The sequence below is a fragment of the Ursus arctos genome, unplaced genomic scaffold (genome assembly GCF_023065955.2).
Source record: "Ursus arctos isolate Adak ecotype North America unplaced genomic scaffold, UrsArc2.0 scaffold_30, whole genome shotgun sequence".
NCBI classification, from domain to species: Eukaryota; Metazoa; Chordata; class Mammalia; order Carnivora; family Ursidae; genus Ursus; species Ursus arctos.
Window position 1 is genome coordinate 18657924 of NW_026622986.1, and position 26730 is coordinate 18684653.

At 37.7% G+C, this 26730-nt stretch overlaps 1 protein-coding gene across 1 annotated transcript in view; it reads right to left on the bottom strand.

The window, feature by feature from the left end:
- The window catches only part of PLXDC2 (plexin domain containing 2), a 432671-nt gene that overhangs the window by 127203 nt on the left and 278738 nt on the right, over nt 1-26730 (bottom strand). Inside the window, exon 5 of the mRNA XM_026478971.4 lies at nt 3720-3842. Within this exon, the coding sequence (XP_026334756.1) occupies nt 3720-3842 (123 nt within the window). The remainder of the gene's footprint in view (nt 1-3719; nt 3843-26730) is intronic.

Genomic DNA, 26730 nt, shown 5'->3' on the forward strand with positions numbered 1-26730 from the left:
GGACACACACAATGTACACCCCGAGCTACACATGGAGCAACTTCCTCCGAGAGAAATCTAAAAACTAGCCGAGTACCTGCTATAATTTGGGCAACTGAGAAAATACGCACATTGAAACTGCATGTATCTAGGAGCTGTGATCCCCTCTGGAGCTCAGAAGCTCCAGCTGGCACTTCCCCCACCTTCTTCCTTTTGCTCACTCTGACAATAAAAACAGGTCACCAACATCCTTCTGGAAAGGAGCTTGCACATGTCTGGCACCCAGCTTTTGTTGCTCCCACCCGAGAGATAGGCCCCCAGATCACCTGGTTCTGATAGACAACCGGATTTGCATTTACAAGTCCCACAGGCCTGGTGCAGGCAAAGAGGCAACAGGTATGCCCATGAGTACTTGCCATGGCTATGCCCCCAGGGCTCAGCAGAAAAGGAACACGCAAAAATGGCTATCTCCTACTCTTTCCCTGGCAAGGCTGTAGCTATGTACTTTATAAGCGGTAGCATGAAGGTCTGGCTTCTCAGTAGTTCAGTTAGCTGCTTACTATTATCCTCCCCAGGGCCCAAAAGAGCCAATGAGCACTTCCTCCACCATCTCCCTCTGGCTAACTCCAACAATAAAACCAAGTTTCTGATATCTTCCTTGAAAGGGCTTGTCCACACACCTAGTGTCCCCACTTTTACAGCTGTCATCCAAGGTTTAGGCAGCCAAATCACCTCACTCTGATAGCCAATGAGGCTTGTATTTACAAATCCTCGAGGATTATAGCAAATAAACAGTTTCTAAATGGGTGAAAGAGCACCCCCTTATAGCTAGTAGAGAGACCAGGCAAAAATGTCTATCTCCCAGTTTCCCCCTGGAAGCAGTTTGACTGCATGCTTTCTTAGCTGCTGCCTGAGGGCCTGGCTCCAGATCAACCCCACGTGTCGGTGTTGACTATGATCACTCCCTTTGAGACACTCATGGGTCTTGGCACACTCTGAATGACTGGGAACCACTAAGAGCAAAAACAGTGTCAGGGATAATCGTAGAGATTTGAGAGACAACCAGGGGCCTGGGCTGGGCTTATGGATGCACTTTGTGTCCTACATAAACCACTCTGACAAGACTGGATGAAGTGGCTATTTTATCTACTGCGCAGAAACTAATAGAGTCAAGAAAAGTGAAAACACACACACACACAGAAATATGTTCCAAACAAAAGAACAATGAAACAGCAGTCAGTTAATTTACCTAAATGAGTTCGAAACAGCAGTCATAAAGATACTCATTGAGGTTACAAGAGCAATACATGAACAAAGTGAGAAGCTTATAATAGCTTCGAAAACAATAAAATACTTAGGAATAAACTTAAATAAGGAGACGAAAGATCTGTATGTTGAAAATTGTAAGATACTGATGATAGAAATTGAGGAGACACAAATAATATAAAAGTATTTCATATACATGGACTGGAAGAATTAATCTTGTTAAAAATCATACTACCCAAAGCAATCTATAGATTCAATGCAATCCTTACAAAAATTCTAATGACATTTTTCACAGATATAAAACAGAACCCTAAAATTTGTATGGAAACATAAAAGACTCCAACTAGCTAAGCAATTTCGAAAAAGAAAAACAAAACTGGCAGCATCACACTTTCTGATTCCAAAGTATTACAAAGCTCTAGTAATCAAAGCAGTATGGTACTGGCATAACGATAGACACCTAGATTCATGGAACATAATAGACAGCCCAGAAATAAACCTGTTCTTATGTGGTCAATTAATTTTCAATAAAGAAGCCAAGAATATACAATGGGGAAAGGATGGTCTCTTCAATAAATTGTGCTGGGAAAAGTGGATAGCCACGTACAAAAAAGGTGAAACCGAACCCCTAAATTACTGTACACAAAAATCAACTCAAATTGGATTAAAGGCTTGACTATAAGGCCTGCAACTACAAAAGTCATAGAAGAAAACACAGAGGGTAAGCTCCTTGAAATGTCTCAGTAATGATGTTTTTGGATTTGACACCAAAGGGAACAAAAATAAGTTGGATTATGTCAGACAAAAAATCTTCTGCACAGCAAAGGAAACCAACAAAATGAAAAGGCAGCTTAGGGATTGGGAAAAAAACAACAACAACAACTTGCAGACTACGTATCCAGTAACATGTTAATATCCAAAATATACAAGGAACTGATATAACTAAATAGGAAACAAACAAAAAATGGACAAAGGACCTGAATAGCCATTTTTCTCAAGATGATAAACAAATGGCCAACAGGTATATGAAAAAATGCTCAACAACACCAGTCTTGAAGGAAACACAAATCAAAAGCACAATGAGGCATCACCTCACACCTGTTACGATGTCTACTATGAAAAAGAGAAGAGATAACAAATGGTGGAGAGGACGTGGAGAACAAGAAGACCATGTAGTCTGCTGGAAATGTTAACTGTCATAGTCACTAGGAAAACAGTATGGAGGTTCCTCAAGAAACTAAAAACAGAACTACAGTACGATCTAGTAGTCCCACTACAGCGTATACACCCAAGGAAACAAAATCACTTCTCAAAGAGATCCCTGTACTTTCTTGTTCATTGCAGCATTATTCGTACTAGCCAAATATGCAAACAACTTCAGTGTCTAGCTACAGAGGAGTGGATAAGGAATACTATCCAGCCTTTAAAAAAGTGAGAATGTGCCTCTGTAACCACATAAATGAATGAATCTGGAGGGCATTATGCTAAGTGAGATAAGCCAAACAGAGAAAAGGAAAAACTGCATAGTATCACTTATATGTGGGACCTAAAAACAAAACAAAACACAGTTGAACTCATAGAAATAGAGTTTAGAGTATTGGTTGCCAGCAGCTAGAGGGTGAAGAAAATAGGAAGAGGTTGGTAAGAATAAGGTCTGAGGATCTGATATATAACATGGTGACCATAGCTTCTAATACTGTATCTTCTACTCGAAATTTTCTGAGAGTAAAACCAGTGTTCTCACCAGAAAAAAAAAAAAAAAAAAGGTAAATAGGTGAAATGATGAATGTGTTAATTAACTTCACGGTGGGGATCCTGTTGCAATGGATACCTATATCAAATTGTCACCCTGTACACTTCCAATATAGAACTGTATTTGTTTCTTTGCGGTAAAAATTTAGATGCCAAAAAAAATTTTTTTTTTTTAATTTTTTCTTGGTGCTTTTAATCATAGGCTCTACTTCCTATTTTAAAGTCAGGAGAACTTGATTTTCATAGTGCATTTTAACTATCCACTACCTTATTTTTTAAAAGGTGTGTTCACCTTACGGTATAAATGGCTCATAAGTTTTAAAAATTTAATATCAATATATTATGCCACTTGCCTCTATTTGAAGATAACAAATTATCCTTATTTAGTTTTTTTAATAGTAAGGACTTACCACAAATAGCATCAAATAAATTTATCTGCTTTGAGATGTCATTTATAGCAATTCATGTATTATAATGCCTCACAGGTGTTAATAAACATTTGTTGAATGAACAAATGAATGAATAAATGAGTGACTTTGGACCATACACTTCAATCCACATATTAACAGTTACAGTATAATATTTGTCATCGCAAGCCATTTTCATCAAGGACTTTATAATCCAGTTTACAAAAAAAACTCCAGGTTACAAAAGATTAATATGAATTTGATGATCGATGTTCAAAAGTACACATCCAGTAAAACAGGCTAATCAATACATACCATTATCAAAATACCGGACTGTTGAATTTCTGGATACACTGGGGTCGAAATTTGCCATTAAAGGTGCTATGTACTGCGTGGCCGTTAGCATGCGATGTACAACTTCTCCAGTGTATATGAAACCTGTCATCACAAAAACAGGAACTACATTAAGGAAAAGCCCAGATAACATTTTAATTAAAACACCTCCAACTTAATTGCAGCCACATTTTGAAAATAAAACAGCATAGTAGCTAAAAAAAAGGAACATAATTAATGTCTCAATGTCTGATCAACAATAGTCAGATCTGGATTAAGTAACAAAATCTCATAATTTTGTAGTAGCTTGCAGACTGGTAAGTCAGAAATCTAGAATATGTATAACTTTAATTGTGGGAAAAGTGACTATTTCCTGGAAGAGATCATTAGGCTAAAAAGGCTAATACAGCATAGTAAGTAATTCAAATATTCAACCTGCCATTATTAATCTTGTTATTTTAACACTAGCTGAACATGCAAGTCCTTTTTACAAATGAATGCATTTTCGTGATGTTTAATTGCATTTTCATGAAGTTTAATTGCATTTCTCAAACTGTAATCTCAGTTTGGGACATTTTAGAAACCATACATGGATATCTTTAACACTCAAATGCAGAAAATGTTCTGGACCTTACTTTCAAAATTGAAAGAATGTTAAACACCCATGGAAAAACTTGCACATTTCTCAGTTTTAATATTACTAGCGCTCTATTAAGGAGAAAAATATTACATGTTGCATATAAAAGGGTAAAACACTGATAATGCTCCAATGCCTCTCCATTTAGAGAGTTATCAATTGCAGCCTATTCTAGTGGTTGGAGAATGAGAGAGAATTAACTACAAAGAACTTTGTATTGAATTAACTTTCAATAGCCCCTATGTTACAACCTTGCCCACTTCCAATTATCCACTCTGGCTTTATTTTGCGGATTATCTACGACAAATTATTAATCCTATACTGACTTCTTGCCTCCAAGGTCTTTAGCTTCCTAAAAGGAGAGTCAGCTCAGGGAATAACTAATTTTAATCTTAATCTAAGAAATGCACAATTAAGAACATACATGTAAATAAGCACACCCACATACAATATTATAAAATAAAACCCAATTATTTGTGAGAACGCAATTGTACAAATGTTTAGGCAATCACAGGTTAACTAGACACCTGGGACTACGTAAATCATTTTTCTATTTTCGTAAGAATTAATGAATAAAACAAGCAAGACAAAAAAAGCCACAAAATTGTGTTAAAGCTTCTGTTGCCTTACTTCAGGGTCTGAATAAAGCTCTCATTGGTGTATTGTGGTCTTTATCATTTCAAATTTTCATGTATAATTTTTAGTAAGTTATTAGAAATTTAAATCTGCAGTTATTTACTTAGAAATTAATTTCTGTCTTTCTAGCAATGTCTTCTTTCCTTTGATTTCATTTTTCATCAAGGGCATAATGGAATTTTAGCTATTCACTTTTTTAAAAAATTTTTATTTATTTATTCGACAGAGATAGAGACAGCCAGCGAGAGAGGGAACACAAGCAGGGGGAGTGGGAGAGGAAGAAGCAGGCTCATAGCGGAGGAGCCCGATGTGGGGCTCGATCCCATAACGCCGGGATCACACCCTGAGCCAAAGGCAGATGCTTAACCGCTGTGCCACCCAGGCGCCCCTTTAGCTATTCACCTTTAAAAATATATTTTTAACTAGTGAAATCTCTACCATGTATTTTAATCATTATTTCTTGTTTCTCAAATGCCAAGTAATATCTTTCAAAATAAATTTCATATGTCTTGAGCAGAATTTTGTACATTTGCAGTTTCATATAGCTCAAGTGCACTAGAAGATATTAAGATAGGGTGATACAATCATTGTTTTTATTTTATTTCTTTGTAAATTTTCAGAGTCATCAATGTTCAAAGCCAATATCACATCCCTAAAATGATCAAGATGAAGAATAACTATTTCTCAGGACGTATGATTTATTTTTTTCTCCTATCCTCACCAGCATGCCTTTATAATTCGCCATTAAGGTGGATACAAAAATTCTGTAAGGAAAGGATTAAATTGTATTCTGAGAATGTTCTGTAAGGGCCAGTGGCTCTGGATAGTTATTTCTCTATTCTATATTCTCCATTACTAATGGAAGAAACTTCACTTAATTTAAAGAAGAAAGGGGGCAGTAATTCGAGGCAGTATGATAATTGTGAATCAATATAAGATTAATTTTCCAAAGCAAGTCTAAGAAAAGCAGCAACAATTCCCAGGAAAACAGTTGCAAAATGCAGGACCATTAATGATTTCAGATACCCAATTCTTACTAATACTTAAAAAAAAAAAAAAGATACATATATATATATATATTTTTATCCCTGAATGTTTCTACATAGATTTGGCAAATAATTATTCTCCATTCTCCATAACCCAGGTTTCAAATCGTGCAAATCCTTAACTGCTGCTTCCTTTCACCAGGAAAAAGTTTTCTGGAACTATAATTGCCCACATTTTGAAGGTGAAGTCTCACATTGTTCCCACAGAAATAATAAAAAATATGCAAGAATCTGTTAATATATAAAAACTATAAATATAATTCTTGATTCTTCTATTATTGTAACATTAAGATAAACGATTATTGCTGTTACTGTGAGTGGTACAGTTGCTACAACTACTATTAACCAGGAACGGCTACCATGATTGCAAACATGTCTGCCCCTACTCTTCATCCGTTACCACCATTACCACTGCCGCCACTAAAAACAATGTGAAAAATCACCCAACGATGCAAAGAACCCCACTTACTCCAGGACATGAGCTGAATTTTGTGAATTCTGAGAACCCTCGCTTGGTTTCCTTAGCCACATTGCAAGCCAATTTCTAGCTCTTGGTGACCAAGGAGTGAAAGGCTTCATGGGGATGGGTTCTACTTACTTCTCATTACGTTTCTAAATTTTGAAAATGTCGCCATCAGCAGCAGCTAATAACTGAGTGAGAGGGAAAACTTACAGGCCTGCTGACGGCAGACAAGTGTGATTAGGTGTTGCTATGCAAATTTCAGAGTCCTTTTGTGGTACAAAACTTTTCCAAAGCTTCAAAGGCACTTAGAGCTGCCGCCATCCCATTTAGACATTTACCTCTTTTCTTTAGCTTTTTGGGGGCATGCTCAGTTCGTAGAGAAAAATACATATTTCATTGTTCTGGTTGGTCACATTTTGGAATAGTTCAAGAAAAAAAAAATATATTTTTTTCAAAACTTGTTTGTAGCCATGTGAAGGGCTAATCATAAAATATCTCCTTTGATCACTACATGTTTCTTATTGAAAAGGAGTTTGAGGAAGAAACAACCTGTTTTCTCTGTGAAAATTCCAACACCTATACTTTAGAGCACAGTTGTGGTCACCTCAAATCCTATGTCAGCCTCCATTCGTTTAATTGACAAATTCTAGAGACAGGTTTACATCTGATATCTCTATTGCAATCCACAAATGAGACTTAAATGGGTAGGTGAATGACATGTGATTGCCGAATTTATTTAATGATACAAGCAAATGACATCCTAGTGGTATGAGTAAGTTACTTGGCATCTTTGTGCCTCAGTCCCCTAATCCGTTAAACGGGGGAGTAATCATTGGGCTGTTGTGATGGTTGAATGAATTGATACATGAAAAGCACTTAAAAACAGTGTTTAAGATTAAAATTTGCTGAAAACAAGCAATCAAATTCCCTCTAATTTTTACCTCTTGAAGTCTTTTTCTGTCTAATGTATACTAGTTGATTGGACTTAAACCAGGATGCTTACATGACTTCAAAACTGTGCTTCATACCCAAATGGTAAGGTATGGGTTTCTTTGAATTATTCTAGTTTGGATTAAGGTACATCACTGACTCTAACTACAGGGCAACAAATAATTAAAAGCCTTAATGTCTAAAGTTCTGCATTTAAGATAGCTTCCCTTCCCTTACATTCCGATGAAGTAAGCACCTTGTAAAAATATTAACATCCTATTGGCCGCAAATGGTTGTTTCATTTAACTGGATGTGTCATAGTAATAAAGGCTATAATTGCCTGTGAAACATTCTATGAAACTTTAATGTGTAAAAGGCTACATAAAATATTTTATTTCCTCATCTTTGAGTTGATATTTTTGACCCCAGGGGAAAGGTTGGAGCTAATGTATATGCCTGTAGGGCACTGAACATTGATAGGTAGTTAAATGCTGCCTTTAGAGCACAAATGACTGGTGTATGTCACCATTGTCACCTGTGGGACGTGCCTACTATGATCCCTACACGCTAATCAAATACATCTGAAATTTATGGGCCTTGTTGCACGAGGATTCCTCCTACGAATCCCTCACTACCTTTATATATGATCTGTTCCCTTTCCGCACCCTATTTCACTGGGTGTTGTTTGTGGTTATTGTTTTGTCAAATCGCTCAGTAGTTGTGGCGGACAACTTGCTGGAAGCAAACAAGTGAAGTCTGAGCAGAATTCAACTTACATTCTGCTCAAACGCCATTTTATGAATCATAGCCCATGCTATAAACTACCCCCTTTCAGACAAATACTTGTTGTAGTGAAGTCAGCCTTTTAAACAAAACCATATGCGGCAGCAATTGCTAATTTGAAAATTAAGTTGTGGTGATCTGGTAACGTAACTGTCTGCCAGCAGCAACTGTTACAATGACAGGTTTCCTGTCACGGGCTCTCTCTGGACAAAATGGCTGCTAGCAGACCTCACGGTTCACTGTGAGGATACTGGTTTGTACACACAACCTAGATGGTTAAAAAATAAAGAAAAAAAGATAAAATAGCATTTGTGAGGTTCACGTGAGCTTACTAACTACTGGCTCCTGGGAAGTAACCTATAATATTGTCACTCACCAAATATTTTCTCTTTACAATTCCAACCAGCTGTTAAGGTAAAATAAACCAGATATATTTTCTATAATAAAAAAATTAGAATATATATGTTAAAATACATCATCTCTCCTAGATTCCTTTATTCCACTGGCTTAAGGCACCACAGAGAATTGCAAATCACAACAAAAACATCCCTTGGAGAAAAAAAAAAAAAGGCAACAAGTGAGAACGTGGTTATTAGCTGCAAATTACGTTCATGAAATTACCAATGTAGAGATTTATGTTGACCATATAAAGTGCCTCTCTCCATCTCCAGAAGGAAAGAGCAGGAGCCAGAATTATGTAGAAGAGCAGGAAGAGAGACTTTTGAACTGCCTTCTCCATCTTGTTTCTCAAATAAATCAAAGTGACTTATTCTCAGTGCAGGTTAATACCTAGTGGTCATTGTTAACAGCACCCTTTCTCCCCCTCCTCCAGATGCTTCTGATTAGGTAGGATTTTTAGAGATGGGTCCATGCACACTGCAAATGGTGAATGATACCCCCTGCAGTTGTGTAGTGCATGGACTTCGCAGCTTTTCATGAAAGCACTGATTGCCCTTGTTTGGTTGAGAATCAAGTTCATTCTCTCTATTCAGAGAGATCCAGCTGATATTTCAAAAGCCTTACTCCCATGTGGGGGAGAATGGGAGGGTTGGTCTGAATTGTTTATGTTTCCAAACTGGGGATTCAAGGACCCTTCTGTTAAATGTTGACTTGTATGTGACACCAAGTTATAGCTGGGAGTTAGTCCCCAGCACCTGAGTTCTGCTTAATTTGGGGGTATGCTGCTCCATGTTTGCAAAGCCTCTATCTTGAGTCCCATCTAGTCTCTTGGACCCTGCTCTCTGTGGACAGTCTCTAGAAGACAACTACTTGGCTTCCTGATCTATGAATATCAGCCGCCCCAGGAATTTCTGACCATTTACCAAAACCTAAGTAACCCCTTTGGGAAACTACCCAGGATGGCATTAAGTTACCAGCTGGCCTTCTACCCAGGTTCCATCTTGCTCTAGAGAGGGGAGCTCATGCCCCGCTGTGGTTTTCACTTCACCCTCAGGGTGCCCCATTACCACGAAGAATAATAAAAACTGCCCCATCCCTTCCTAAGGACTTAAAAACTATCCTTGAAATCCATTTTTTAAGTGACCAGAAACAGCCCTGGAAGCAAGACGGCCAAATATAAACAAAGGTGATATTCAGATAGGGAACTTTTTTTCCGACACCATCAGATCTTACTGTATTTATTAACTAATCTGGGGTCCTGCATATTTTACTTTAAAAATCAGGTAAATTTAAAGTAAAAATATTACCTAACAGGAGAATACCTCCTTCGAATTCTTGCCCAGAATTGGGATCTATTCAGCCTATAGTTTACAGAACAAATTTTATTCCACATATTTGAAATTATAACTATGCTTTCCTACCTCCATACTTCTAAGGAAGATCTTGTTTCCCATTGCTTAGACATTCCCAGGAGATACAGAGATCTCAGCCCTAAGTTTTACCAGAACCATTCCAAGTCAGGTAATAAAAGGTCTTGAACGTACTAACGATCTCCTCCTTGTCCTTCCCTTTTCAGTGCAAGAGAAATACCATTCATCTAGACAGGAAAGAAGCCCTACAAGGGAGTAGAAGAGCTCTGTTTTCTCAAAGACCACCATCTGCATTGCACCACCAGGTCCAAATCAGGTACTTGCTCCTTCCTTTTCTTCTAGCATAACTAAAGTATTGTTGCCAATTATTGCCTCAGATGGTTTTGGTTTTAATGCCTTAGCATTTAATTTCTAGACCCAATTTAGTGTCATATATATACTGTTTAGTTAGATGAGATATAAATAGTTTATGTGTATATGTGGATATACGTATATATGTAAAATACACACGCAGTGTGTGTGTGTGTGTCTGTGGGCACGTGCATGTGCGTGTGTGTGTGTGTGCATTTCTCTCCATGAGGAGTCAAAGTGGACTGGAGCAGTGTAGGTTTGAGTTCATCTTTTACAAGCTGTATGATCTCATGTCATCACTTACTCTCCCTGAGTTGCAATTTCTTCTGTGAAATTAGGTTAAAATTAATCCCTTCTAAACAACACTGTTGTGCGCAGTGAAGAAAGACTATAGACATGTAGCTGCAATTCTACCACTCAACACATATATTTGGAACATCTGTATTGCCCTGTGACAGTGTTCCAGAATCAGAGTTCTGTGGGGGCTCCCTCTGCAGCTACATGGCTTATCCCCTCTTGACCTCTTGCAGCCCTGTGGTCAGGTTCCAACTGTGATACTTCCAACCTCCCTGAGACGTGTGCCCTTTTCCAGCCTCCGAAGGGTGATCACAACTACACTTCCTCAGAAGTTTTAGGAGTCTGGTCCCTTGAGAAGATGAATTGTCAGTGAGAGGGACAAAAAACCTTAACAAAAGAGTGTTGGCTCAACTGTATATTCATATTACACTTTGCGCTTTATAGTTTCAATATGCCCTACAATTTGAACATTCAAAACATCAGATGCCCAAAGATAAACGCACTATATTTGAGAAAAGAAAGGGATTTATTTATTTGGTTTTGTGTATGTGTGTGTGTGTGTATATATACACACACACACACACACATATTATTACATAATGTATATATTACATATACATTATATATTTATGTTTTTATATATTTTATAATTATATATTATATTATTATATTACATTATGTAATATTATACATATAATATAATGAGAACTAGTGGAACTCATCACTACAGTTTAGCATTTTACTTCTTGGTTGCTAAGAACTAAGGTGAGATATTGAAAGGAATTGGTTTTCAACATGGCCAAGGAAAACAAACAAGTATTCTCTGAATTTGCAAAATGAAACTCCTGTTGTGGAGAAGCAGAGTCTTTGCATCCTTAGGTTATTCTTATATTATTCTCTCTTGAGAGAGAGAGAGCAAGCGAGAGGGGAGGGAGACTCTTAGAATATGTAGATTTATAAATCAACACAAAATGAATATTGAATATCTTAAAATCTGAAGCATAAAATCCTTAATCCCAGTTAATAATTCAGTTAGCTTACTTCCTCTGAAAGCATTTCAGACATGTTTTTACTCATTTTTCTGACCCAGATGCATCCAATCTATCAATATCTTGGTTAATACCACCTAGATTGAGCTTTCAAAAATGCATTTTTTTTCAAAAGTATGATGTATTATTCCATAGTTATGCAGTCTATTTTAGGAAACACTGTAGTTACTGAGAGCAGTGGGAGACTGAAAGCAGCCCTCAGACCTTCTTTCTATATTCATGCCTTATGGTTCTTTTGCCACTCTCGCCTTCACACTAAATGAGTAAACAAGCAAACAAAAAAATTAACTGTATTTAGGGTCATCTCTTCCTAGTGTTGACTCAGGGGAGAGTTCATTAGAATATATATTCTTCCAACACAGTTATTATACAGAATTACTTGCTTTCATTCGGTATATGGGCATTGAGGCCAAAAAGAATAGAATGTGGTTAGTACTACCATTTATCTCACAAATTAGATCCTAATTCAAGTGTAAGAGATTCTACTTCCTATAACTGTACTGTGAAAAAGTTTGACTGAATATATTTATTTTGATTAAAGCATGAACAAAGTGTTTTCCTTGACCTTGGGAGTCTTTGTAAGGGCTATTTACATTTAAAAATTATTAAATACATATTCAAATACTCATATACATTCAAATATGGATATTTTGTGATGTTCAACTAATTTCTACTTGTTTACATATATGACTATGTATATTAATGGTTTTAAAGATAAATGTTAAAAGATGAAATTCATAACATATGCATAGAATATATGCTTATACATATATGAATAAGTAATAAGCACCCATGTATCAGTTTATTTACCATCTAGACTAAAAGATATAGAATAAAGCACAAATATGACCTTTAAAATGTACTGCTAACCACTTTCACATTTTTTTATCATTTCCTTCCTTTTCTTTATAGTTTTTACACTATATGTTTACATCCCTAAAGATTAGGGATGTTTTGTGTGTTTAGACTTTACAATAACTGACTTATATTGTAAGTATTTTTCTGAAAGTTTTTATTTTTGCTTAATCTACATTCATGAGGGAATCATTCCTGTCATACATGTAGCTGTGGTTCATTCATTTTTCACTGCTGTATCATATTCCACCATACAAAATAACCACAATTAATTTATCCAATCAACTTTTGAGGACATTTGTACTGCCCCAATTTTTTACCATTACAAATCATGTTACCATGAAAAAATTCTACATGTGCCCCGGTTCACATATAGAAGATTTTCTATTGGATAAACCTGAGAAGCTGTATGGCTAGATCATAGGGCATGCACAGGTGGAAGTTCACAAGATAATGCTGAACTGTTTTTGGAAGTTACACGAATGGACACATCTACCATTACTATACACATATATATATTGCTTCCTATCCCCATCAAAATTTGTTCTTTCACTTCCACCTAATATTATTTTTGAAGGGTATAAAACATGAGTCAATTGTTTTTTTCTCTACAGGGATAGTCCATTATCATCTTTTAGAAATTTCATCATCTCTTTACTGACCTGCAATATCAACTTAATAGTAAATCTAGTTTTCATAAATCTAGTGATGTATTCCTTGGGTCTCTATTCCAATCTACTGGTCTGTTTGTTTATCTCTGTGCAGTTACCACAATGTTTTATTATTATGTGTTCATCAGACATGGTGAATCAACTATTTGTATTTTCCTTTAAGAATATGTGACTATCAAAAAAAATGTGACTATTCTTGGTCTTTCATTCTTCCATATACATACTTCTGGATTAGTTTATCAAGATACACACACACACACACACACACACACACACACACACACACACAGTAAAATAACCATGTAGGATTTTGACTGAAATTGCAATGAAATTTTAAGTAAGTTTAGGAGGAATTCACTCCTTTTGATTTTGAGTCTCCCCACCATTAAACATGGTATATATATTTATTTACGCATTCTAGATATTTTACACTATTTTTATTAATTTTTTAAAAAATGTCCTGCATATCATTTTAGATTTATTCTGATTTACTTAGTCTTTTTTGAAGGTATCATTATTGAAAACTTTACTTTCAGTCATATTTTCTAACAGTTTGTGGTGGCGTTCAGAAACACAACTGCCTTTGCATATTGATTTTATATGCAGCAATCTTACTCAACTCCAGAGTGAATTCTAATAATTCTCCTGTGCATTTTGGGGGGCTTTCGTTTACTGACAATCATATAATTAGAAAATAATGAGAATGTTTTTCTCTCTCCAATCATTATATATTTTTTTCTTTTTCACTATCTACATATTGCCTGTTGTTTTAATGCAGAAACAATAAGCTTATTTTAAGATAAATATCTAAATGATAAATTGAAATCTGTAGAACATGGAAGAACTATAATTCAGAATCTAACTAGAATAGCTATCACAAAGATATTTTATAAGACTGAAAAAAATACTTTGTAAAACATTTAAATGAAATGTCACTGTTGAAGAAAAACAATTCTGGTTATTTCTCTTTTCTATTTCTTCTTATTTCTAGAGAATTCTCTCTAGAAATAGATAAATTTCTCTTAAGCCATTAATCTGCAGGTATCTGAACACCTTACGTCTCTTGCTACTTCATTAGAGATGCCATTTTTCCATTGCTTTCGCAACACTTTTACTTCAATTAAACCTTCACATCTGATTATCCAAACCAGGTAAAGCAGTAGGAAATGTTATTCACAAAAGTGGCTCATTTGTTTCTCAATTTACAGTGGCTTTGAACAGAAGAACATTTGCTGGGAACAGGCAGACATGGGTATGGAGCAAACAAAAGGCACAAAACAGAACTACAACTCTGGGACAACCCCAGAGAAGAAAGGAATAATGCAACACCCCTCTTAGGTTAAGTGGTACGAACAGTAGAAAAAGACCTTCCAAGTGCAGGTGCAACATTCTATTGCCTCCCAGGGAAAATTAAAGGGATTCTTAGATTTTTTTTTTCCCCAACACCTTCACATTTATATCTGACAAAAACGCTCAGGGGGCAAAACTATCCTGTCTTGGGTTGAAAAGAGGTGCTTCTCAAAGAGGACTGTGGGAAAGCACGGAAGGTATATTGTAATTGATAACCTGATTTTCTAATATATTAGCCTTTGTGGAAGAGCAGCGAGAGCCAGAATCTCAAACGCACTTTTGTGTAACTGCTTCAGACTAATCCGAACTGAAGGGATAAAGTCTTTTTTTAATTTCACTTGATGTCTGCTAAGGCAGAGAATGAAAAGGTTCACCATACTGGGTGGAATTCTTCCCCTGGCTACTCATTTACAGTTCCCGTTCAGTGTGTGAGTGGAGGAGTCAAGGTGGCTGCAGGTAGAATTTGGCCTCAATGACATAACCCAGTCCTAACAGTGCACTTCACGGATGTGTCCAAAGGTCAGTGAAACCAGGGCAAGTCTGTGTTCCATCAGACACCAGCACTACAGTAATACCTCTTTAAATTTTCTAACATAAAAATTAATAACATTTTAACTTTCCCACAAATTGGGGATACAGAAGGCATGGGGAGACATAAAATTTATTGGGATTCATGGTTCAGGTTTCAACCATTCCTTTTTCATACACTGCCATTGTCAGAGACGCTAGGCAGGTACTTAATGACAATTAACTATTTAAACCTTCTCTCATGAAAAATCTGGTGAGGTATTACACCCTACAGTGTGAATGGGATATAATCTTTACCATGGTATCCCCTCTCGGGAGTATTTTTACGTTATTAAGAAAGATGACCTTCCTTAACTTAAAAAAATTGGTTCTCTCCTATGGTCACTCACAGGGGGCTGCAATCACCCCCATGAGTGTCCACTCACTGCTGACCTTAAGTAGAAGGTGAGCACACATCCCCCACTAACCGCATACCAGCCTGTGAAGGGTGGGGGCTAACCCCCTGGGAACATGGGTCACCACAGCCCCTCAGGTGGCTGTTACCATCCTCTGTCCACTCCGCTGTGGCCATTTGGCTCCTGACCAATGGCTTTAGAAAAAAATCCCAATTTCATTAGATAGAGACGCTTTTTCTTTGAGGAAAAAGTGCTAACAATTTGGCATTGTGGATTGGTTTTCTCTCCTTGTTAGATAAGCCTTTAAGGACAGGTGGGTCAGTTCACTCATCTTTGTACGTCCTGCTCAGCGTGTTGGGAGAGCGCCTGCCGTACAAGTCATAGATTAGGTTTCAAGAATGAGAATGGTCCAAACGCCACAGCTCCATATATAAAGCCCTCCCTGGTCTGGCCACCACCCAGCTCTTCACCTTCATCTCCCACGTCTCCTCCACATCCACCCTGCGCTTCAGCCCCTCACGGCTCCCCGCGGGCATCGAGCGTTTTATGCACTTTCACATGCTGCATTTTTCTGCCTGAAATACGCTTTCCTCCTTTTGTGCTCTGAAAAATCCTATTCATTCTTCAAGCTTCAATTTAAACATCTCCTCTTGTGTGAAGCCTTCTTTGATCCTCTCCGACCCCAGAAGATCTGATGACACCCTCTGGTCTTTCATCCCTACGCCCACCCCAACTTCTTCTACAGGTCTTACCACAGCCGGTGTAAAGTTGTTTATTTTCACAGCCACCCCCCTCCCCCCGGTCTGCTTCCCTCTCTTCTCTCATCTGTTACAAACCCGAGAGGACACGGACCGGAATATTTTCGTGTTTGTGTCTCAACACAGAGTCTGACCGTCACTCATGGACTCATGTCCAATTTGCTAGCAATTATCAAGCGCTGAGTATGTTTGAGGGATTCCACGAGGCACTGGGGCTAGAGGAGGGAGAGGGCCTTCCCTGGCCTCCCGGAGAGTGGTGTGTGACGAGGCTGGAGACCAGCAGCCAGGGGACAGCAACAGACTGTGGGAGGCCATGCCAGCCAGGGCCTAGGTTTGGGGACTTAAGGTAATGGAAGCACACCAAAGGGTTGAGCAGAGGCTTCACAGGACCAGACTGTACTGAAAGAACATTCTGATAAACACTAGATTCAGGAGAGTGTTTCCAGAGAATTCAAGTGGAGAACCCACGGAGAAAGTTACATAGTAAAATTCACCCATGTCTGTTTGACCTCCCACCTTTAAACTGGCTGTAGGGTACACAGTGTTTTCTATATTATCTATCTATCTATCTATCTATCTATCTATCTATCTATCTATCTATCATCTATCTATCATTTTGGTATAGCTGCAATATTTCAAAAAAATGCAAAGTTCATTCAGGCAGAGCATAGACAAGCAGGAAGGAGGACATACTTAAAATAGGGTGAAGAATTCACTGCCTCTTTCAATAATTTGTGGAAAGATGGGATGGGCTTACACTAGGAGTGAGGTGGCCAGAAGCAGACAATCGGAGGGTTTTTCAAAAGTAAATTCCTGCCTAGATGTTTCACTGGATACAAGGGAGAGTGCTGAAAAGGGAGTCAAGTGGAAGATGATGGCTCCGGTTACTAAGATGGGGACACGGGTGGAGGAAAAGCTAAATCTAGGCGTCCCAGCTGGTTTCAGAAGACAAGTGTGCAAGCGATCAGGTGCCATTTCTGTTGCTCCTACAGCGGGAAGTATCACAACAAAAATCCGCCATACCCCCAATTCCCGTCACGGACATTCCCCCGTTGAGTTGGTTGTTTTTGAATTAAACCCTGTGCACTGAAGCGGGAACCTTGGGGATCAGGCATAATCCGATTCCTTTGACAGATTCGCACCATTTCAAGGCTTGCAAACGGGAGGGATTACCTGCTAATTTAACCGTGAAACGGGATTTGTATCTCTGCCCCAGATAAGGTGAGGCTGCATGGACACACAGAGATAAAGTACTCTTCAGGGAACTACAAAAATCACTACTGGGGCCATTGATTTCCGTTTAGACTTGTCATCTGGGGTCCAAAGAAAACCTGAAGGAGAGCCCAGTATATATGACAAATGCATTATTTTCCTGCTGACACTGTTTTGTCGGCGACATTAGTATTTTACAAGTACTACATAAAGAGACACAGCAAATGCATTCCATGATAAAGATTTTCTTTCCAACCTTCACGCAGACCTCTCTGGAATAATCTAAGGCAGCATAAGTATTGACGGAATGTTAAATAAATACAAGACAATGAAATCAGTATACTTAAAAATCTATAAAACAGAACTCTATAAATGTTACACTCTGACCGAAGTCTTGTTCTGAGAGCTCCCAACCTAATACAGATGTACAAATAGGGGAGCCTAAAAAAGTAAAAAGGTCACTAAAGTTCCCCACCAGATATTCTCCCACCAAATGGGGGGCGGGGAGGGTCATGGAGAGAAAAACGTGGAGTTGAAACACAGGGGAGAATTTCTTTTTCAGGAAAAGAGTAATAAAAATTATTCATGGAACACTACATCAAAAACTAAGGATGTACTGTATGGTGACTAACATAGCATAATAAAAAAATTATTATTAAAAAAATTATTCAATGAGTGGAGGAGCTATTTAAAATCTAAAGCCCGGATGGAGGAATGGCGAACACTAAAAGAGAATTTGAACTTTTTTTATTTTTATAAGTGAACCATTTAAGTTTATATCTCCATACTGTTCAATAACTGAAAGACTTAGAGACTATCAAATACAAATCAAGTGATGATTAGAATGTTGTGAGAGAGTGTTAGAAAACATATAAAGGTGTAGGTTAGGATCTGTGAACTTTCTAGATCTCAAATTCTTCTCACATTATTTGCCCTCTGGGAAAATTAACTTTGTTAGGAGAAAGGGTGACCATGAGATTGGCACTCTGGGATCTCATGGAAAGTTTACAAAAACATTTGGCCCTTCATTCTTTTTTTTTAAATTTGTGGTAAGAACATCTAACATGAGATCTACCCTCTTAAATTTTTAAGTGCACAATACAGTATTATTAGCTGTAGGCACAATGTTGTGCAGGAGATCCCTAGACCTTAACCATCTAGTGTAACTGAAACTTTGTATCCATTGGACAGCAACCCTCCTAGTTACCCCTCACCCAGCTCCTGGCAACCACCATTCTACTCTCTGCCTCCATGAGTTTGACTCTTTTGGGTACCGCATATAAGTGGAACCATGCAGTATGCGTCCTTCATGACTGGCTTATTTGACGTAGCATAGAGTCTTCAAGGTTCATCCATGTTGTTGCCTATGGTAGGGTTTCCTTCTTTTGTAGGCTAATAGTCCATTATATGTATAGATCACTTTTTCTTTATCTACTCATCTGTTGACAAACATTTAGGTTGTTTCTAATCTTGGCTGCTGTGAATAATTCTGCGACGAACACGGGGCTGCAAATATCTCTTTGAGATTCTAATTTCAATTTCTTCCGATATATACTTAGAAATGAGATTGCTGGACCATATGGTACTTCTACTTTTAGTTTTTTGAGGAAACTCCATACTGTTTTCCATAGTGGCTGCACATTTCACATTCTCCCCAACAGTGTGCAAGGATTCCAATTTTACTACATTCTCCCCAACACTTGTTATCTTTTTATTTTTTTTATAAGAGGCATCCTAACAAGTGTGAGGTGATAGGTCATTGTGGTTTTAATTTGCATTTTTCTAATGATTAGTGCTGTTGAGCATCTTTTCATGTACCTGTTGGCCATGTCTTCTCTGGAGAAATGTCTATTGAAGACCTTTGCCCATTTTTTAAATTGAGTTATTTGTTATTTTGCTATTGATTTGCAGGAATTCCTTATATATTTTGGATATTAACTCCTTATCAGATATGTAGCTTGCAAGTATTTTCTCCCATTCTGTAGGTTGTCTTTTGGTATTGCTGATGGTTTCAATGACTGCACAGAAGCTCTTCAGTTTGACGTACAGTTGACCCTTGGGCAACGAGGGGGTGAGGGGCGCTTACCCCCCATGCAGTTGAGAATCCATGTATAAAACTTTTGACTCCCCAAAAGCTTAACTACTAATAGCCTACTGTTGCCTGGAGGCCTTACTGATAACATAAATAATTAACACATATTTTGTATGTTATGTGTATACTATATTCTTATAATAAAATTAGCTATTGAAAAGATATCATTAAGAATATCATAAAAGAGGGGCGCCTGGGTGTCTCAGTAGGTTAAGCATCTGCCTTCAGCTGCGGTCATGATCCCAGGGTCCTGGAATTGAGCCCGGCGTCTGGCTCCCTGCTCAGCAGGGAGCCTGCTTCTCCCTCTCCCCAGCCTGCCATTCTATCTACTTGTTCTGACTCTCTCTGTCAAATAAGTAAATAAAAATAAAATCTTAAAAAAAAAAGATATCATAAGAGGAAATACATTTACGGTACCATACTGTAAAGAATCTGTGTATAAGTAGCCCCATGCAGTTCAAACCCGTGTTGTTCAAGGGTCAACTACAGTCCTATTTGTTTATTTTGCTTTGTGCCTTTGTTTTTGGTGTTAATCCATGAAATCATTGTCAAGCTCAAAGTCATGAAGTTTTCCCCTATGTTTTCTTCTAGGAGTTTTACAGTTTCCGATCTTATGTTGAAGTCTTAAATCCACTTTGAATTGCTTTATGTGTTTGGTGTAAGACAAAGGTCCGATTTCATTTTTTCCTCATGTGGCTATCCACTTTTTCCAACACCACTTGTTGAAAAGACTATCCTTTCCTCATGTGTATTCTCGGTACCCTAGTTGAACATCAACTGACTGTATATATGTGGATTTATTTCTGGCTTTCTATTCTGTTCCATCGGTTTACAGTCTATCTTTATGCCAGAACCATACTGCTTTAATCACCATAGCTTTGTAATATAGTTTGAAATCAGGAAGTATGATACCTCTATCTTTGCTTCTCTTTCTCAAGATCGTTTTGACAATTCAGAATCCTTTTGGTTCCATATGAATTTTAATATATTTTTCTATTTCTGTAAAAGATGCAGTTGGCATTTTGGTAGAGATTGCATTAAATTTTTGGATTGTTTTGAGCAGCACGGACATTTTATCTTATTTGTTTATTTTTCAATTGATAATTTTTGTTAAAAAATATTTTATTTATTTATTCATGAGAGACAGAGACAGAGAGAGGCAGAGGGAGAAGCAGGCTCCCTGCCGAGCAAGGAGCCCAATGTGGGAATCGATTCCAAGACCCTGGGATCATGACCTGAGCTGAAGGCAGATGCTTAACTGACTGAGCCACTCAGGCACCCTCAATTGATACTTTTATTATTTATTTAGTAAGTCATCAACTTTGTCTCCTTACCTATCTACAACTGGAATTTCATTTTATATCCATGCTGAGTAATGAAACAATGACAAAGCTAATAAGAGTAAGCTACTTCAAAAAGAGAAGCTAACGCAGCTCATTTTCTTTTAACAGGCAAAATATAAAAACATGCACTATAGAACGCACAATGGTTTGACACTAAGAAATTCAAATGGGATCTTGAAAATGGAGGCAAATCCAGGGCTCAGCAAAGAAGACCTGAGATACTGTGCAACTGTTTAAGGGTTCCTGGAGCTGCATTTCTTGGCCACTAGCTGAATCTTGACATGGGGGAAGATTTTAGCTAATGCTGAGTGGAGATGCGACAAGTGTTGAGTTGAGTTAGGGGCAGTGCACAGGAACCAAAAGGCTGGAACGTACTAAATGCTGTTGAAAGCATCCACCCAGGAAGGACTTTACCTTCCAGGAGCTCTAAACTGGCAGCACTCCCAGTGTTCACACAGTTGACTTTACCCTTTGTGCTCGATTTGGCACAGGAAGTGGCAGTGTCTCCACCACCAGCGGTGGTGATGCAGCCCCTGGCAGTGGCTTTCACCATCTCATCCATGGGGGCTTTGGTTCCTCGGACAAAAGTTTCCCATTCATATATGCCCAGAGGTCCATTCCACACAATCTGCTTAGCCCGAGCAACTGCCTCAGCATACTTCCTGCTGCTCTCAGAACACAGTCCAAGCCCATCCAGCCAGTAGGGATGCCAGAAGCCCCAGTGGCTTGGCCAGTCTTGGCATTCTCATCAAACATGTCAGCAGTGACAATGTCGACAGGCAAGGTCATTTTCACACCATTCTGCTCAGCTTTGGACAACAGGTCTTTGACGATCTTGGCTTCCTTTTCGTCAAACACAGAAGTGCCAATCTTCATGTTGCTGAGCACCTTAAGGAAGGTAAAAGCCATTCCACCACCAATAATCACCTTATTGACTTTGTCCAGCATATTATTCATCAGCTTGGGCCACTAAGGTGGACATTTTAAAAACATTGTCTTCCAATCCATGAAAACACATGATGTCTTTCCATTTATTTGTATCTTCTTTAACTCCTTTCATCAGTGTTTTGTAGCTTTTAGTATGCAAGTCTTTCACCTCATTGGTTAAATTTATTCCTAAGTTTTTTTTTTTTTTCTTTTCTTTTCAATGCTATTATATATGGTTTTCCCCTCTGGTTTTCTTTCCAGATGATTTGTTATTAGTGTATAGAAACACTGCTAGTATTTGTATGTTGACTTTATATTCTGCAACATTACTCAATTCATTTATTAGTTCTAGTAGGTTTTTGTGTGTGTGACGTCCTTTAGGTTTTCAACACATAAAATTATGTCATTTGCAAACAGAGATAATTTTACTCCTGTCTTTCCAATTTGTAAACACATTTCTTAATGTGTTTCTTAGGAAATATGTATTAGGAAACATTTCCTAGGAAACGTGTATCACATTAATTGATTTTCATATATTGAACCATCCTTCCATCTCAGGGATAAATCCCATTTGATAATGGTTTATGATTCTTTTAATGTGTTGTTGAATTTGGTTATTTGGTTTGCTAGTATTATGTTGAGGATTTTTGCATCTATGTTAATCAGGAATACTGGTGTGTACTTTTTTTTTTCTAATAATGTCTTTCTTTGGCTTTGATATCATGATAATGCTGGCCTTATAGGATAAGTTTGGAAGTATTCCTCCTCTTTGGTAGAATTCATCCATGAAGATATATGGTCTTTTTCTACGCTTGGGGTTTTTTGATTACTGATTTAAAAATAATCTATAAATCAAACATAATTTAATTACTAATGATAGATATGTTCAGATTTTCCATTTCTTCATGCTTTTGTCTTGGCAGGGTTTATGTTTCTAGGAATTTATCCATTTCATCTAGGTTATCCAATTTGTTGGCATATAATTGTTCACAGTATTTTCTTATGATCCCTTTTATTTCTGTGACATAAGTTTTAATGTCTCCTCTTTCATTTCTGATTTTATTTTTTGAATCATTTCTCTTTTTTCTTACTTAATCTAAGGGTTTCTCATTTTTTCTGATTTTTTTCAAAAACAACTCTTAGTTATGTTGATCTCTATTGTTTTTACTTATTTTATTTTTGCTGTAATTTTTATTATTTCCTTCCTTCTTCTAACTTTGAACTCAGCTTGTGATTTTTCTAGTTCCTTGAGATGTAAAGTTAGTTTATTTGAGATCTTCCTTTCTAACGTACATGCTTATAATTATAAAGTTCCATCTTATTTATGCTTTTTCTACATCCCATATCTTTTGGTATGCTGTGTTTTTGTTTTCCTTTGTCTCAAGATATTGTATAATTTCCCTTTGATTTCTTGTTTGACTCATTAATTGTTTGGGAGTGTTTTTTTTTTTTTAAATTTCCAAATATTTGTGAATTTTCCAGTTTTCTTTCGTGCTATTAATTTCTAGTTTCTTCTTACTGTGGTTGGGATATGTTTGATATGATTTCAATCTTTTAAAATATATTAAGACTCTTTTTGTGGCCTAATATATGATCTGTCCTGGAGAATGTTCCATGTGCACTTAAGAAGATTGTTTGTTCGGCTGCCGTTGAGTGGGATATTCTGTGTATGTCTGTTAGGTTCATTTGGTCTGTAGTGTTATTTAAGTATACTATTTCTTTATTGATTTTCTGTCTGGATGTTGTTTCCATTATTGAATGTGGATTATTGAAGCCTCTACTATTATTGTATTGCTGTCTATTTCTCCCTTCAGTTTGTCCATGTTTGCTTTACATATTCAGGAGCTCCGATATTGGGTGCACATACATTTGTACTGGTTATATCTTCCTAATGTATTGACTCTTTTTTTTTTTTTTAAGATTTATTTATTTGAGAGAGAGAGAGAGAGAGAGAGGGAGGGAAGGACAGAGGGAGAGAATCAGAGAATCTTTTGAAGATTTTATTTTTTTAAATTTTTATTTATTTGCCAGAGAGAGAGAGAGAGCACAAACCAGGGAGAAGGCAGAGGGAGAAGCAGGCTCCCCACTGAGCAGGGAGCCTGCTGTGGGGCTCAATCCCAGGACACTGGGATCATGTCTTGAGCTGAAGGCAGACACTTAACCAACTGAGCCACCCAGGCAACCTTGTATTGACTCTTTCTATCATTTTTTAATGTCCTTTGTCTCTTGTGACGGTTTTTGACTTATAGCGTATTTTGTCTGATATAAATATCACTGCCCCTGTTGTTCCCTTTTGGCTACCAGTTATATGGAATATATTTTTCCATTCCTTTACTCTATATGTGTCCTTAAATCTAAAGCAAGGGTCTTGTAGATAGCAGGTAGTTGGATTTTTTTTAATCCATTCACCCACTCCAAGACTTTTGATTGGGGAGTTTAGCCTATTTACATTTAAAGTTAATTATGGATAGAGAAGGACTTACTATTGGTATTTTGTTAGTTATTTTCAGTCTGTCTTGTAGCTCTTTTGTCCATCTTTTCTTGTCTTGCTAACCACTTTGTATTTCATTGATTTTGTAATGATGTGTTTTGTTTCCTTTCTCTTTTCTTTTGTGTATCTTCTGTTTTATTTTTGTGCTTACCACGGGGTTTTCATAAAACATCTTAGAGTTTTAACAGTCTGTTTAAAGCTAATAACACCAATATTTAGTCATTCTTAACCAATTTTAAAGACGAAGTAAATATGTCTTTCTTGCAATGACTATAGCCTGATTCTTTACAATGTTTATTGACAAAACAAACATTTCACTTTGACATTTTTGGTTTGCTTTTGAACTAAACTAAACCAGATGTTAGTTTATAAATGTGTGTATTTTGCTTGGAGAACATCTATAGTCCAAGTGAAATATATTTTCTTTGAATCTCAAGACAATTGTTTCCAAAAATCTAACAATGAATAAAGAAATTTACTTATCTTTCAAATTACAAAACATCCTAACATTAGCTGCTGGTGTAGGTAAAAGAATACAATTTTTAATTTTTTAAAGTAATAGGATGATACATTTCTTCTAAATTGTCATGTAGAATTTACCATCAAGGTTAAAATGAATAAACTTAGGTGAGAGTAATAGAACATGACAGAAAGAATCTTAAGGCATTTGATTACTTATTCCACTGTGAGTAACTGAGGTTTACGAGTCTGTCACCTCCACTAAAATGAACATTCCTCTGCAGCAGGGAATGCACTTGTCATTGTAACCCCTCTGCCTCCTGCTCTGTGTAGCATGTAACAGGTTCTCTGTAAATTTTGGCAGATTTCTACTGCATAACAAAGCAGGAGGGATGTAGGAGTGCCAACAACATTGACTCCATCTCTGGTCCTCCATGCTGTTCGTGCCCACACAGTGACCTCCCCTTCGGGGCTATGTGTTCCAGGCCCTGTGGAGGTTAATGTATGTCCTGACCAGCATGTGGGAAGGCTTGTTCTGCTCTTCCCTAAAGTGGTGCACAAAAGTAACTAGGTACAGAAGGCCCCACTTTAGATAACCAGTAGAGCTCCTCTGATGTGCAGATGGTGCCACTTTAGATAATGACCATGTGACCTCACCACCATGCCCCTCGCTTTATAAAAACTGGGGATCGAGATCCAGATTAGGTGGAGAATAACCATGCCTGGATCGTCCAACAACCTGACTCCCTTTATCCCACCCCCACCCCCACCAGGTCCATTGGTAAACCCTTAATAAAACTGTGTAAATGGTATGGAGTGGAGTGCTTCATTTTGGTTTTGAAGTGCCCTCTCAGACTGGGGGATACATTCTGGATTCTCCTCCACTTTCCAACAAAGGAGAGTAATAAAAACACATTTTAGTTTAGTTTTGGTAGAATTACACTCCCTGGTGAGGGAGTGACAGCATACAGGTGCCCAGTGAGGAGCCACGGGTGACTAGAACAACCAGGTACGAGGTGATACGGAGCCAGCTGTTGGTAGTGAGAACGGAAAGAAAGAGATGGGTCAAACAGAGTCCCTGGGGAAAAAAATGAGCAGAGCTAATCAAAAAGGAAAAAAAAAACCCAACCAAACAAAGGTAACTAAAAAATGTAGATTCTGCAAAACTGGAAGAAAAATGTAAAGACTGATGCAAAAGGAAGCAAGATTTAGGAAGAAAGACAATGATGATTCAATCTGGAAATTCCCAGGGGTCAGCCGCCTGGAGGAGCAGTGTGAAGTCCAGACCAGAGGCTGGGCGTTCCAGTGGGTGTTATGCAGAGGCCGGGAACAGGGATGCTGGGGCCAGCCCTCACGGTGGATGAGCGTGAGCATGGGAAGGAGCACAGGAGGCCAGAGAAGGGGGAAGTAAACCAGGCAAGATGTCACAGAAACCCAAAGCAGTGATGATTTCAAAAGAGGAGGGGTTTATAGCATGAATGCCACTGCTGAGCTAAAGAAACAGAAAGAGAATTTCTGATCAGGCTATCCCCTGGTATTGCTTATGATAAAGATCACAAGAAAGAGAGCTGATTTACAGTGCAAGGTGATAGTTAAACAGCTCTAAGTGGCATGGTCTGTCATTCTGGGGCCGTCCTTGACCCAGCATTAATTTTTCTGTCCAGTTTTCTCTCCAGGGTAGGCAAGAACAAGTCTTCTGCCCTGCATTGTTTTTCACTTCCTTTCTGGAAGTTCTCACCCCTGTTTCCCAGTCCTGGGCAGCCCTTCTTCTGCATAAACTAGACCTGTCAAAATCGCACCTTCTCCAGCTTTATGTTAAACACTTCTTTCAAAGCAATCTCCATCCCTGGCAGGCAGATGTCTCACATTCCTTTGAACTTTCAAGTCTGTTTTCAACTTTCCCACATCACTGAGAATATTTTTGGTATATATACATATATATATATATATA